The sequence below is a fragment of the Nerophis lumbriciformis genome, linkage group LG21 (genome assembly GCF_033978685.3).
Source record: "Nerophis lumbriciformis linkage group LG21, RoL_Nlum_v2.1, whole genome shotgun sequence".
Classification (NCBI taxonomy): Eukaryota; Metazoa; Chordata; class Actinopteri; order Syngnathiformes; family Syngnathidae; genus Nerophis; species Nerophis lumbriciformis.
The window spans coordinates 15,534,492-15,550,608 of NC_084568.2; the positions used below are offsets into that span (position 1 = coordinate 15,534,492).

General features: G+C 39.8%; 1 protein-coding gene across 1 annotated transcript; it reads left to right on the forward strand.

The window, feature by feature from the left end:
• The first annotated feature begins 239 nt into the window (after positions 1-239).
• Positions 240-9,301, forward strand: LOC133621056 (cathepsin S-like). The gene is made up of 8 exons (XM_061982861.1): positions 240-299; positions 4,130-4,260; positions 4,322-4,444; positions 4,505-4,651; positions 4,737-4,961; positions 6,893-7,061; positions 7,310-7,412; positions 9,014-9,301. Exons 1-8 carry the CDS (start codon positions 287-289, stop codon positions 9,141-9,143), a joined length of 1,041 nt encoding a protein of 346 aa, XP_061838845.1. The 5' UTR covers positions 240-286; the 3' UTR covers positions 9,144-9,301.
• The last annotated feature ends 6,816 nt before the right edge of the window (positions 9,302-16,117 follow it).

Genomic DNA, 16,117 nt, shown 5'->3' on the forward strand with positions numbered 1-16,117 from the left:
CATTATGGTGGCACTTGGGAGTGTTTTCTGAAGTGGTGCTTGGTGAAAAAAGTTTGAGAACCGCTGGTCGTGGGTTTAATTCCCAAGCAGGGTGAGGTCATATGTGAGGAAAAAGACCCACAGTCTTCTTAATTGTGTCATTGAGGACAAAAATGTACAACAATACTATCATGATTAACCACTTGTCCCCTCTCACTTCTGGAATTGAAGCTCCGCCCCTTCTTTCAGTTCACTGAAAAAGGAACTTAAGCGTCTTTTTCTTCCTTGTCTTCATCAACCAGGAAGGATGTTTGACAAAGGTAACACGTTTTTATCTCTTTCAACACCATCGTAAATAATTTTTTTCCACGCCGTAACAAGACTTCTGGTTCTTTTCACACCTTGTGGTTGGAATCTTTTAATTTCGTTTTATGTTAGTTTCCGTCTGACTGCCAGAGAAGTTGATTGCAGGAGTAAATCCGTTATGAAGCAACTAAAAATAACCTCCACAGTGTTTTGGTTTTTGAAATACTTTGGATTAATTTCTGTTTTATTTTTATTTTTTTTAAATGGCCATAATATTGGGTACATTCTAATGAGGTGCAATAGTAATTATTGTTCAGACTTATATGAAAAATATACACTAATCGCTCGTTTATCAATGTTAATTGGTTCCAGGCTTGACCGTGGTACATGGATTTAAAGAAATAAGTTAGAAATTGAATATTTTAGAGTGCATTAAATCAGTTTATGACCTTCTAAATGTGGTTATGAGAGCCCTCGAGATATGATCTAACACCCACATAGTCACTTTAACACTCCTTCAAGACAATACAGTCGACATAAAACTGTCTACATACACGGTCTAGTGGCTACTAGTACTGTAATATTGAGGTTTTTACGTCATATAGCCATTTTATGCTTGAAGATGCTTATTAAATACGTAAAATATAATAAACTCGAAAATTCCTGCGGAAATTTTGATGGGCCTGCTATCTGTGCCCTGGACCTCAGGCCGGGGGTCGCCGGAATCCGCCATACTTTGAAGATTGTGCCGAGTGTCCGAATCCGAGAGTCTTAGGTGTAACTGTACAAAATGAGCTACAAAGCTAAACTAAAACGTTAAGCATGTGTGGAAACGTTGGCATGATAACAGTTAGCATGTTTCATATACTAAGTTACATGACTCAAAGGTGTATGGCTGCGAAAATAAAGAAAAAAAGTGTAAAATGAGATGAAAACCTTAGCACAGTGGTTCTTAACCTGGGTTCGATCGAACCCTTGGGGTTCGCTGAGTCGGGCTCATGGGTTCGGCGGAGGTCAAAACACACCCGACTCATCGTGTAAATAAAAACTTCTCCCTATCGGCGTATTACGGATACGGCAACAGCAGAAGTCACACTGATTTGCAGGTGTGTAATTAGTTGTGAGTTTATGTTGGTTTTGTTCTTTGAACAAGGTGATGTTCATGCACGGTTCATTTTGTGCACCAGTAAAAAAACATGGTAACACTTTAGTATAACATATTCACCATTAATTAGTTGCTTATTAACATGCAAATTAGTAACATATTAGCTCTTAGCTAGTCATGATTAAGTACTTATTAATGCCTTATTCGGCATGGCCTTATAACCCTAACCCTCTAACCCCGACCCTAACCCTAACCCTAACCAAATAACTCGAAATTAAGTCTTTGTTACTTAGAATGTGTTCCCCATACTAAAGTGTTACCAAAAACATATAACTTTGTCTTGAATTTGAAAAAAAAAAAAAACATTTTATTTTTCACTAAAGAAGGGTTCTGTCATGTCTGTGTGATCATGTTTTGTTTTGGTTATGTTCGGTTTGGTTTTTGGACTCTTTGTGCACTCTTGTTTGTTTTGTTTCCATGACAACCCATTAGTTTTCACTTGTCCTCATGTCACGCACCAGATTCATTTGGACTCACACACCTGTCATTAATCATGTTCAAGACTATTTAAGCCGATAGTTGCCAGGAAGTCAGCCTTGCGACATTAACTCTGTTTGACTTCTGCGACCCATGTTACCCATGCTACCATAGTTCCATGCCAAGTGAGTTTTGTCTATATTCTTGTCACAGTAAGTGTTTATTTGTTTCATGTTCATAGTTTTTTGCCCAAGTGCTAGTTTTTGTTTCATTAGTCAAGTTTGTTCTCCGCCTTTGCGCGCGCCTTTAGTTTTGTACCTTTTGTTAGTGTTAAAATAAAATCATGTATTTACCTCCAAGCTATGTCCGATCCAACTTTACTTGCATCTCGGGAAAACAAACACCCCATAGTCCACGTCGTTATGACAGGTTCGGTGAATGCGCATATGAAACTGGTGGGGTTCGGTACCTCCAACAAGGTTAAGAACCACTGACTTAGCATGCTTAAAGTTAAAGTACCAATGACTGTCACACACACACTAGGTGTGGCGAAATGATTCTCTATCATCTGCATGTTAACGGTTAACAAATGTCACATACCAAGTTATATGACTCTGGTGTAAACGGTAGCAAAACTAACTCAAAAAGTGAGCATGCTAACAGTTAGCTTGTGTCACATACCATGACTCTTTAACGGTTGCGCACCTATTCAATTGGCCCATAGCGATTCGTTTTCGGAATAGCGTCGCCATGGTAACACGAAATGTTCCCGACTTAAAGTACCCACATCTGCGCGAACGAGACCTTTCCGACGGTATAACATATGTGGGGGTTCGTTGGCCGGTTCGTCTCATGTTAAGCGTAAGAGAAACATGCGGAACTATAATAATAAAGTTAGATGTATGAGCAATAATAATATGGGCTGCTGGCATTGCAGCAGGCCCATAATTAAAAATGATATGCGATAAGAGTGAAGCCCCAGACTTCAGTATGAACTAGAATGCTATATGCGCAAGCCGCGGGAACGCACGAGGCGCCGATAGCTCGAGTCGAACTGAAATGCCAACGTAAGCATGCCGACAAGCACCAAGTCGTACGACTCTGAGGCGTATGCGTGCACAAATAGCTCAAAAAGCTAGCATGCTAACAATTAACATGTGTCAAGTACCAAGTTATATGACTCTGAGGTGTACGGCAGCAGAATAAGGCACACACAAAAAAAAAGTGCATGCTAACGTTAGCGTGCTGATAATTAGCATGTTCCACTTACTAAGTTTAATGAATTTGAGGTGCACGTAGGGCAGTGAAAATGGCTAAAAAAAAGTTAGCGATGCTAACAGTTAGCATATATCAAGGACCATTGATTGATTGATTGATTGAAACTTTTATTAGTAGATTGCACAGTACAGTACATATTCCGTACAATTGACCACTAAATGGTAACACCCCAATAAGTTTTTCCACGTTAATCAATTTATGGTACAAATATATACTATCATCATAATACAGTCATCACACAATTTAATCATCAGCGTATATACATTGGATTTTTTACATTATTTACAATCCAGGGGGTTGGATGAGGAGGGTTTGTTTGATATCAGCACTTCAGTCATCAACAATTGCATAATCAGGGAAATGGGCATTGAAACATTGTAGGTCTCACTTGGTAGGATATGTACAGCGAGCAGAGAACATAGTGAGCTCAGAAAGCATAAGAACAAGTATATATATTTGATTATTTACATTTGATTATTTACATTTGATTAATTACAATCCGGGGAGGTGAGATGTGGTGGGGAGAGGGTGTTAGTCTAGGGTTGAAGTTGCCTGGAGGTGTTCTTTTAGTGAGGCTTTGAAGGAGGATAGAGATGCCCTTTCTTTTACACCTGTTGGGAGTGCATTCCATATTGATGTGGCATAGAAGGAGAATGAGTTAAGACCTTTGTTAGATCAGAATCTGGGTTTAACGTGGTTTGTGGAGCTCCCCCTGGCGGTCATTTACGTTATGGAAGTAGTTTGACATGTACTTCGGTATCAGGGAGGTGTAGCGGATTTTATAGACTAGGCTCAGTGCAAGTTGTTTTACCAAGTCGTATGACTGAGGTGCACAGAGACAAATTTGGCTATAAATGCTAATGTGAGCAAGCTAACATGTTAACAATATTCCTAAATAGTTTTAAAAAATTTAGTTAGCATCATTTTTAGCATTGTGTGACGCAACAAAAGAGATGTCGCTAACATGCTAATGTTGTTGTTCAGGTGCGATGCTAACTAGCTTGCTGCTCCTGTCGCTACACGCCACGGTGGCGGCGGCGGCCAAGTTGGACGGCAGACTGGACGAGCACTGGGCCCTGTGGAAGAAGACGCACGGGAAGTGGTACCGCGGCGAGGTTTGTGTTGAACTTTATCGAAAACCCGCGCGCACGTGTGTCTCACGCCGTCTTTGTCTAGCCGGAAGAGCGCCACCGCCGAGGATTGTGGGAAAAGAACCTGATGATGATCACGCTGCACAACCTGGAGGCGTCCATGGGCGCCCACAGCTTCCAGCTGGGCATGAACACCCTGGGCGACATGGTCAGACCGCCTCCTTGCGCTCGGACATCTATCGCTACTAACGAGCACGCTCTCCTTTAGACGCCGGACGAGATCCGTCAGTCGTTGGCCAGCTTGACTCCTCCCCCTGAACCTCAGAGGCAGTCCGAGTCCATGTGGTCCAGCGTGAACGTTCCAGCCTCTGTGGACTGGAGGGACAAAGGCTGGGTGACGCGGGTCAAGAATCAGGTGAGGACACCTCCAGACCTTCTTGTCGTCGCCACAAAAAAAATATTGGTTCTTGTTCATCCTCCATGTTGTTTTGGGGGTCCAGGGCGCCTGTGGTTCCTGCTGGGCCTTCAGTGCTGTGGGGGCCCTGGAGGGTCAGTTGGCCAGAACCACAGGGAGGCTGGTGGACCTCAGCCCCCAGAACCTTATGGATTGCTCGGGCAAGTACGGCAACCGCGGTTGCAACGGCGGCTTCACGGCTCGCGCCTTCCAGTACGTCATCGACAACCAGGGCATTGACTCCGACGCGTCATACCCGTACACGGGCCGGGTGAGTGACCCACATCTTGGCCTCAGGGGACATCTTGTTGCTGGTTCCAGGGCAAAAGTCCATGGTTGACATTTTTGATTTTTGATTTTACGGTTTAAAAAAACCGTGAAGCTCAGTCAGCAGAATTTTACCTTAAAATGCATTTTTTTCCGTATACAGTAATGTAAATGTAGATAATAATATTTTAAATATTAATAATAATATATAATTATAATAAAACATATTATATAGAAATATTTAAACATGAATTATATATATATATATATATATATATATATATATATATATGTATATATATATATATATATATATATATATATATATATATATATAAACACACACTCACATAGTAAATAAAATATAGATATAGATATATTTAGAAAAAAATTATTAAAAATATTGTATAATATTAGTATATCAAATAATAATAATAATTTTTATTTTATTTTATATACAATATTCATGTATTAAAAAGTAATTTAAAAAAAGTAAAATCAACTTTTTTTTCTTTTCAACTTTACATTTTATGGTTAAAAGTTGCCTGAATTCTGTAATGTGTATATATATGTATGTATATATACATATATATAGACAGTAAATAAAAAAAAAAAAATATATATATATAAATATATATAGAAAATATAATGTAATACTAGTATGAATTTATTAAATACTAATCATTTTAAAATATTTAAATCAACTTTAGATTTTATGGTTAAAAGTTGCCTGAATTTTACTGTGAAAAACAGTTTTTCCCGTTTACAGTAATGTATATTATAAATCATATTTTAAAAAATCAGGAAATATATTTTCATACTTTTTCAAAATATATACAATAAATAATAATTATATTAAATATAAATATTTACATACATATATATGTCTATATATACACACATAGACAGTAAATAAAATATACATTTATATAAAAATATAATATTAATATGAATTTATTAAATAAAAAGATTTAAATCAACTTTAGATTTTATGGTTAAAAGTTGCCTGAATTTTACCGTGAAACACAGTTTTTCCAGTTGACAGTAAATATATATTTTTTTTAAATCAAGAAATATATTGTTATACGTTTTCAAAATATATACAATAAATCATAATTATATTAAATGTAAATATTTGTCGATATATACACACATATAGACAGTAAACAAAATAGAAATATATATAAACATATATAGAAAATATAATGTAATATTAATATGAATTTATTAAACACTAATAATTAAGAAATATTGAAATCAACTTTAGATTTTATGGTTAAAAGTTGCCTGAATTTTACTGTGAAACACAGTTTTTCCAATTTACAGTAATGTATAATATAAATAATATAAAAAAGTAAGAAATATATTTTCAAAATATATAAAATAAATTATAATTACATTAAATATAAATATGTACATACATATATGTCTATATGTACACATATAGACAGTAAATAAAATATAAATATATATAGAATATATAATATAATATTAATATGAATTTATTAAATACTAATAATTTAAAAATATTTAAATCAACTTTAGATTTTATGGTAAAAAAAAAACCTGGCAGCTCACTTGCCAGAGTGTAACTGTAATAATAACAGGGGTACCATTTTTTTTTCCAATTGCAGTAATGCACCTTAAAAACGATTTGATTGGTTTTACGCCAGAATTCTAACGTAAAAATAACATTTATGCTGTTTTTTCCCCCCCAAATGTAATGGTAATAGTAATGCAATGAAAATATAACCACCAAACTGGCAGCACAGTTGCCCGGAATTTTAAAAGTCATTTTTTTAACATTTAAATAAAAAAGTGAAGTTTTTCCATCTACACTAATCAGATGAAAAATACACTTTTGTTGAGTGGCCAATTGTTTATCGTAACATTTCGATTTTCCACCGACCTTTATGTTGAGTCATTGTCTAACAGCAGGGCAAGGGGTGTCTCTATAGCCCCGCCCACCGCGCCGCCAACTGCTCCGCACGTCACTTCCTGCCAAGGGGGGACGAGGACACTCTCCAACGCGTCGTGGCTGCCCTCGGACCTATTTCTGTGTCCATCGACGCCTCCGGGCGCAAGTTTGCCTTCTACAAGAGCGGTGCGTTCACTGTCATCGCCAGCAAAACACACGTAATGGTCACGGAACGTCACAACAAACTACTCTCTGTGTTAGCTTCAATAGTTTATACTCTACTGCCCTCTCGTGTCTCAAAACGGCAACTGCTTTCAAATCTACTTGACAACGTCTAATTGAGCATTGCTCGTCGAGTGGATTTTTACAATAAACACGACAACGGCCGTCTGAAAATGTCCGCCGTGGTTGCTCATAGTTTGTGTTGTCGACAGGAGTGTACGACGACGCGTCTTGCACGCAGAAAACCAACCACGCCGTGTTAGTGGTCGGATATGGCACACTGAACGGAGAGGACTACTGGCTGGTGAAGAACAGGTACTGCATGTCAGGGCCAGCAAGGGCTTCTCTGCTGGCCTAACATAACCAGAAATCATCAATTAAAGATGAAATTATTTTTTTATTTACTTTCCCTTAATGTCCAAAAGTATTCATATTCTCTTCATGCCATATTATGCTCGTTCCAGTCCTGTTGTTTTTAGTTTTAGTTTGTATCCAATCAGAATTCAGCTAGCTTATGTTGCCATGCAGAACCAACAATGCGGGCGTATGTGCACCGCAAATGAACGGACACATAAAATTGATAGATAATTGCGATAGCCAATCAGATCTCGAGTTGTTGTCAGTACGGCCTTCTCGCTGGCCTCACGTTGAACGTGACATTTACGCGTCCTGTGATTGGATACTCACTTGGGAGTCCGAAGTGAGTATCCAATCACAAGTTGCGAAAACAGAAGTGGCACCGGAGACATAGAATTGATTGATTGATTGATTGAAACTTTTATGAGTAGATTGCACAGGACAATACATATTCCGTACAATTGACCACTAAATGGTAACACCCGAATAAGTTTTTCAACTTGTTTAAGTCGGTGTCCACGTTAATCAACTCCTGGTAAAGCCACAGAAAACTCACCGGTACTCACTTTTTTAACCCACAGAGAAGGAGAGCAAAATGTTGATTAGGTGGCAGATATATACTTGCAAGGCCATTTTCAAGAAGGATATTTAAGAGAAACCCATTTCACTGTCTCAGCGGTGAAATGGTTTGCCTGCCACTTTCACACGAATCAACAGACTGACTACGAGCGGTACCACTGGCTTATACGACGTCGGATGTGTGCTTGAAATAGTAAATTCAAATTTTTTATTTCTTAATTTTTTCACGTTTCATACAATTCTTTTAATTTTGACAGTACCACGTAAGATATGTTATAATTGCTGAAGCGGGTTTATTGAATGTTTAATGCGCCGAAAAATAGGCCGTTTTGAGGGGATTCAATGCGCAGTAGTGAAGTCGGACTAAGTAGGACATCACTGAAGGCCTAGGTGAGAAACGCATGGCCTGCTACTGAGTGTTTTCCTGTGTTCCGTGCTTTAGTTCCTGTCCTGTGCTTTTATTTTGGAGGCACTTCTGTTTTTTTGTGATTCCGTGCAGCGACTTGACACCTGCCTTTGAGCACTGTTCCCTGTACCTGTTTTGTGTCATCAATTAGGACTATTTAAGTTGGGCACTTGGGAATGTCTGTTGTTGTGGACGCTCCTCCTGCCGCACATCTCTGCGTGTAAGTTTTTGCTGTTCTCCAGCACCCCCTTTTGTTGTTTTGTAGCCTGTGCTGTACACTTTAGTTTCGTTTTGGATAGCCTTCCCTTTGCTTCGGTGCCCTACCCAGCTGCACTCATCTTTTGTTTATTTTTGGTCACTGGTTTAATAAATTTTTACCTGCAAACTGTGGGAACACGCCAAATTTCCTCGCCATGCGATCCAAGCGCCACACAAACAGACTAGTTTGTTACCTAATGTTCGCACTCGGAATTGAGAAGGTGTAGGAAAGCCGTGGCAAACTTTTGTTGATAATTAGCATTGAAAAGCAGAATGATAGAAAATCATAGTTCTCTCCTTCTTCTTTGTCGTGTAGCTGGGGACTTAAGTTTGGAGAGGAGGGCTACATCCGCATGGCTCGTAACAAAAACAACCAATGTGGTATTGCGCTGTTTGCCTGCTATCCCGTCATCTCTTCCACCTCTGGAGTCGAGCAGCAGCCGTGACGAAGATTCACATGGCGAACAATTCCCGTCATTCACTCACACGAAGGTTAAGTGGATCTTACGTTCTCATTGTTCTTGCCTTTTATTAAAACACAATTAAGAAAAAACTGTCTTGTTGTTCCAAACTTTTCCATCATTAAAGCGTTTTTCTTACTGTAGATCAGTGTTTCTCAAACATTTTTCAACAAGTACCACCTTAGAAAACACTTGGCGCTACAAGTATCACCATAATGACCAACAATATAAAATACAGTAGCGTAGCAGGCCCAAGTATTCATTAAAAACAAGGTTGAGGTTTTATTTAACAGCCAGTACATCAGGGCCATTTTGAAAAAAAAAAAGCCTTCCAAACCTACAAAGCGAATTGGGGTCCCTGTCCAAGACCAGCTTCTGAGGAATACCGTGTAGGTGAAATATGTGCTTGACCAGGAGTTGTGCAGTCTCTAGGTAAGTAGGTAGTTTGGACAGGGGAATGAAGTAAGCCACTTTAGAAAAACAGTTGATCACACTGAGTATGACTGAGTTTCCCCGGGAAACTGGAAGGCCTGTGATGAAATCTAATGCTATGTAGGACCATGGTCGTGATGGCAGAGGGGTGGAGGAGTGTGGCTGGAGGAGTCCGGCTGGAGGGCGATGAGAGGCTTTGTCTCTGGCACAAACGGAGCAGGCGTTCACCCCATTCTTGATGTCCTTTCCCATAGCTGGCCACCAGAATCTCTGTGAGACCAAAAACAGAGTGCGCCTCACGCCAGGATGACACGCTACTTTGAACGTGTGTCCCCATTGCAGGACTTGAGACCTCAGTTCAGTTGGTACAAATAGCTTTCCTGCAGGAACGTTGTCAGGGACCTTTGTCTTGGAGGCGCTATCGCCAACCTTTCTCTCCACCTCCCATTAAGGAGCTCCTATCACTCGAGCCCCAGGTATGTTGGTCTTCAGAGTAGTTTCTTCAGTTGCAGGTCTGAAAACTCTGGAAAACTCATCAGGCTTGGTGTTGCGGGAGCCGGGTCTGTAGGTAATAGAGAAATTGAAGCATGTGAGAAACGGTGACCAATGTGCTTGGCAGGAGTTTAGTCCTTGAGCAGTCCTTTTGTAAGCCAGGTTCTTATGATCTGTGACTGTTAGAATAATTAAATATAAGTTATCACACAACTCTTATGCTTAAAGGCCGTTGCTATAGTTATTATCTATTGATACTTACCTGGACGGTGTTCCTGATCTGTTTTCTAGACCCTGGTGACTATAAAATAAAAGAAAAAAAGAAAAATAATGTTGAACTCTGAGTGTAAACATAACTTGGCCCTAGGGAAATGAACTATTAACTGAAAATCGCAAGAAGAAGTTATTAGGGATAAGAAGATTCTGGGGAAGTTATGTGATAAACAGGAGGGAAATGTTAGAATAATTATATATAAGTTATCACACAGCTCTTATGTTTAAGGGCTGTTGCTATAGTTATTATCTATTGATACTTACCTGGACGGTGTTCCTGATCTGTTTTCCAGACCCTGGTGACTATAAAATAAAAGAAAAAAAGAAAAATAATGTTGAACTCTAAGTGTAAACATAACTTGGCCCTAGGGAAATGAACTATTAACTGAAAATCGCAAGAAGAAGTTATTAGGGATAAGAAGATTCTGGGGAAGTTATGTGATAAACAGGAGGGAAGTGTTAGAATAATTATATATAAGTTATCACACAGCTCTTATGCTTAAGGGCCGTTGCTATAGTTATTATCAGATGTTATTTTGTTTTAGCCCGCTAACAGCCAAGGACTTCAAGTACCTCAACGAAGATAAGACGACAGCACGCAGACGAAGCAGAGACAAGGCGAAATCACAAGGCCCCCAGCACATTCCGTCACGTATTGTGCGTACTGGATCCTTTTGGAGGCAGCCTCAGTGATGTTAACTAGGGAACTCCTGAATAAATAGAGGAGCGCGGGAGCTGTACATTAGAGCGTAGGGTGAGACTGTGACTGAGTGTGCAGCTCCATGCGTTCTCCTCATGAGCTAAATTGAACTCTGTCTCTGCCTGATTCCTTGCTTCTTGTCTGTTTAATAGATGTCAATGGTGTTTGAACCTGACAGTGACAACCACTCCTGTAGCACGGGATAAATGACCAGCAGCTCCCGACATCATAATTCCTTTCAGCTGTTGTGAGGCGATGCAAGAAGAAGGCACCGGGGTTAAGCCTCTGGTCGATTTGAGAACGCTGGGACAGAACTACTCCAACTCCTCTATCCGATGCATCAACCTCAACAAAAAATTGTAAAGCAGAATCAACGTGCATAAGTATCGGTGCTTTAATAAACAATTGTTTTAGCAAAGAAAAGATGGCCTAGGCTTCTGAGGTCCACTGGAAAGGTACCTTAGTAGATGTGAGCCTCGTCAAATGTTCAGCTTTACCTTCTCCATGATGAACCCCGCAAATGGTCCCTGAAAGTCTTTTTCCAGGCCTAGGAGCTTGCGGGTACTCACACAATCCATTAAAAGCAGGCGACTTGTCCTCCGAGCTGCATTGTCCCCCGCATCGTTAGGCGGACAGGTGATGGTTTTGGCAGGAACGATTACAGGGTCGACTCCTGCCACTGCCGATATCGCTCCATTAGTAGAAGAGGGACGATATCGGCGAGCCCCCTTGAAATCTGTCGTGTCAACTAATGGCTAATTAAAACAGAGTGTTAAGGGTGGCAGTTTTATCACAGGTAGCAAGTTCTTTCTTGATGCGACAATTTACTACCTTGCAAAAAACGCTGAATAAAGTGGCGTCGGCAAATCAACTTTCTGAATGGAGTAAGCGGCTACAGAAAGCTTGACTTGTTTAAAGTCCAACAGACGACTGCCAGCTACTCTGCCTTTTAAGGGGATGATCAAAAAAACTTAAACAAAGGGTAGTGAAGAGCGCACAGCAGGAGACTTCTTTCTAAACGCCATTGCCCAAGCGGCGACTTTGTCCGATTACAGACTCACGACAAAAGTTATCTTAACTTGGTCAGTGGAATAGGAACCAGGCTGCTAGTCAAAAACCAATGAGCACTGATGAAGAAACTGTTCGCAGCAGCTCGACTCACCAGTGAAGAACATTGGTCTCCCGAGGAGTGGGAGGAATAGCCGCTGGTGAAAGTGGGAAAGTCCCACTCACAGTGCTTGTCTGATCGACATGCTGGCTGAGGGTGCCGACAGCGTCTGAAAGGTGGCCGTTAAATAACTAAGAATTCACACTTATGGTGTGAGAAAACCAAAATAGCACACTTAAGGTGTGCAAGATAACAGTTAACACTACACAACCACGCTGGACGAGGAGCGTGGGTGGAGCCAAAGCACAGGAGATATATGCGACTGGAAGGGTGAATCATCAGGAAATCTACTAGCGCCAAGTGAAGGGGCTGGAGAACTCTACCGCTTATTCTCTTCGGGGTCGCGGGGGGCGCTGGAGCCTATCTCAGCTACAATCAGGCGGAAGGCGGTGTACACCCTGGACAAGTCGCCACCTCATCACAGGGCAAACGCAGATAGACAGACAACATTCACACTCACATTCACACACTAGGGCCATTTTAGTGTTGCCAATCCACCTATCCCCAGGTGCATGTCTTTGGAGGTGGGAGGAAGCCGGAGTACCCGGAGGGAACCCACGCAGTCACAGGGAGAACATGCAAACTCCACACAGAAAAATCCCGAGCCCGGGATTGAACTCAGGACTACTCAGGACCTTGGTATTGTGAGGCAGACGCACTAACCCCTCTTCCACCGTGGCTGCCTAGTTTGTATTTTGTTGCAAGAAATGTTGTCACAGGTACGTGTTTTTTTTTTTTAGGAAAATGGAAGACAAGATTACCTGTCTACAAGGAAAACAGCTACTTGCGCATCCAAAGTTATTCCAAGACTAGCCCGCAATGCCCTTCATCTTGAACACGGCGGACTAATATTTGCATCGTGCACGCACTTCACTATACTTTATATCGCGTCAGCCAATTAGTAGGCTCCTTCGTGGGATCTGCTCACCCTCCTTTCTCGAAAATTCTGTGGTTGGATCTGGAGGGGTCAACCGCCAGGAAGACAAATTATTTTTAGGGAAAGGAAAGGATCGTGTGTAACTCTTCCAGCAGAACCATCCAGCCAGATTTCTGTGGTTCTCGTACTCGTAAAATACCATATTTTCCGGACTACAAGCTGCTACTTTTTTTCCTACCCTTTGAACCCTGCTGCTTACAAAACGATTCGGCTAATTTATGGATTTTTCTTTGCTGACGGCCATTATGCAAATAGTTATGAAAAAAAATACATGCATAGACAGTGAAAAGTCTGTATTTTTTTGCTTTTGGACAAGTTCGCTCACTGTCCTCCCATTTAATGCTTTCAACTGAAAGTAGAAGTGCCGTTCCGTCTTCTAGCCGTCCATGGCGTTCTACTTGTATGGCTTCTTGATTCGTAACTTTACAATATAACTAAAACACTTCTTACTTACAAAACCGTCCCATGTGTGACGTCTGTAGGAGTGTTTTCATGCATATTTGTAGGTGCACTGTAATCAAGCGAGCATCTTTAGCAGTAGCTAATATGCTAACATGTCTGTGTTAGTGTCATTAACTTACAATGGCTTTGTTTTTGTATTGTTTCAGTTTCGGAAATTCCCCAAAACGTCACCGTGGAGTTACTGAGGCTGTTTAGCTGGTTGGAGAGCTAGCTTCCGCAGCCAGTGGGGCCATGACGATGACTTCTCTTTTGTTTGAGCCACCGTTTTACTGCCGTGTTACAGGCACCGTTTGGAAACGAAGGTATGTAAATAAAAATATACAGAATTGTGTAAATAATGTCATGATCCGTGGTCCGGATCATGTTTTTGTATTTTCTGTTAGTTTTGGACTCCTTTAGTTCCTGTTTGTGACACCTCTGAGTTTGGTTTGGTTGCCTTAGCTGCTTATTGTTTTCACCTGCCTGTGGTGTTCGGGACGCTCACCTGTTTCTCATCAGAGGCATTTTGCAAGCCTGCCTTAGCCAGTCAGTCGGCCTGGCTTCTTTGTTTGCTTCACGCTACTGTTACGTAAGTTTTGCTTGTCTTCTAGTCCACGCTAAGTGTTTAGCTTCGAGTGCGATTGGCACGTATTTTCTTTCGACTTGTTTTCTGTTCTTGGTGGTGCTTTGATTCCTTTCAAGATTAAATCATGTTCCTATCTGTAAGTCCTGTCCGGAGTCGTCCGTTTGCATACCGGGATAACGGAACCGCGCAGTAAGCTGCAACCCCGCCGTAGCAAATAACTTATTTCACAACGTATATACCTGCGGCTGTGGCTAATATATGGGAAACAAATTTAGAAATTTAGTGGGTGTGGCTTGTACAGTACACCGGTGCGCTCTCAGTGACCTAGTGGTTAGAGCAGGGGTCACCAACCTTTTTGAAACCAAGAGCTACTTCTTGGGTACTGATTAATGCGAAGGGCTACCAGTTTGATACACACTTAAATAAATTGCCAGAAATAGCCAATTTTCTCAATTTACCTTTAACTCTATGTTATTATTAATAATTAATGATATTTATCTTTGTGGAAACACTGATCATCTTAATGATTTCTCACAATAAATATATATAGAAACAGATAAATATCAATATGCAACACTTTATTTTTATATTTTCTCTAAGTGCACATTTTTCAAATTGAACATTTTCAAATGATCACTTCTAAGACAGTCTTGTGAAATCACAATATCCCATTTTAACTAGCTAGCCACTAACATTTTTATAAAAGAGGAGAAAACACGAAAGAATTGAAAATTAAATTTTGAAACATAGTTTATCTTCAATTTTGACTCTTTAAAATTCAAAATTCAACCGAAAAAAAGAAGAGAAAAACTAGCTAATTCGAATCTTTTTGAAAAAAAAAAAAAAAAAAATTTATGGAACATCATTAGTAATTTTTCCTGATTAAGATTAATTTTAGAATTTTGATGACATGTTTTAAATAGGTTAAAATCCAATCTGCACTTTGTTAGAATATATAACAAATTGGACCAAGCTATATTTCTAACAAAGACAAATCATTATTTCTTCTAGATTTTCCAGAACAAAAATTTTAAAAGACATTCAATAGATTTTGAAATAAGATTTAAATTTGATTCTACAGATTTTCTAGATTTGCCAGAATAATTTTTTTTAATTTTAATTATAATAAGTTTGAAGAAATATTTCACAAATATTCTTCGTCAAAAAAACAGAAGCTAAAATGAAGAATTAAATTAAAATGTATTTATTATTCTTTACAATAAAAAAATAAATGTACTTGAACATTGATTTAAATTGTCAGGAAAGAAGAGGAAGGAATTTAAAAGGTAAAAAGGTATATGTGTTTAAAAATCCTAAAATCATTTTTAAGGTTGTATTTTTTCTCTAAAATTGTCTTTCTGAAAGTTGTAAGAAGCAAAGTAAAAAAATAAATGAATTTATTTAAACAAGTGAAGACCAAGTCTTTAAAATATTTTCTTGGATTTTCAAATTCTATTTGAGTTTTGTCTCTCTTAGAATTAAAAATGACGAGCAAAGCGAGACCAGCTTGCTAGTAAATAAATACTATTTAAAAAATAGAGGCAGCTCACTGGTAAGTGCTGCTATTTGAGCTATTTTTAGAACAGGCCAGCGGGCGACTCATCTGGTCCTTACGGGCGACCTGGTGCCCGCGGGCACCGCGTTGGTGACCCCTGGGTTAGGGTGTCTGCCCTGAGATCGGTAGGTTGTGAGTTCAAACCCCGGCCGAGTCATACCAAAGACTATAAAAATGGGACCCATTAACTCCCTGCTTGACACTCAGCATCAAGGGTTGGAATTGGGGGTTAAATCACCAAAAATGGTTCCCGGGTGCGGCACCGCTGCTGCCCACTGCTCCCCTCACCTCCCAGGGGGTGAACAAGGGGATGGGTCAAATGCAGAGGACAAATTTCACCACACCTAGTGTGTGTGTGACTATCATTGGTACTTT

What these genes read in the sequence shown, in the direction of transcription:
- LOC133621056 (XM_061982861.1), top strand. An exon ending in CATACCCGTACACGGGCCGG is followed by an intron (nt 4,962 to 6,892) that starts GTGAGTGACCCA and finishes ATTGTCTAACAG; the next exon opens with CAGGGCAAGGGGTGTCTCTA. An exon ending in GTTTGCCTTCTACAAGAGCG is followed by an intron (nt 7,062 to 7,309) that starts GTGCGTTCACTG and finishes TGTTGTCGACAG; the next exon opens with GAGTGTACGACGACGCGTCT.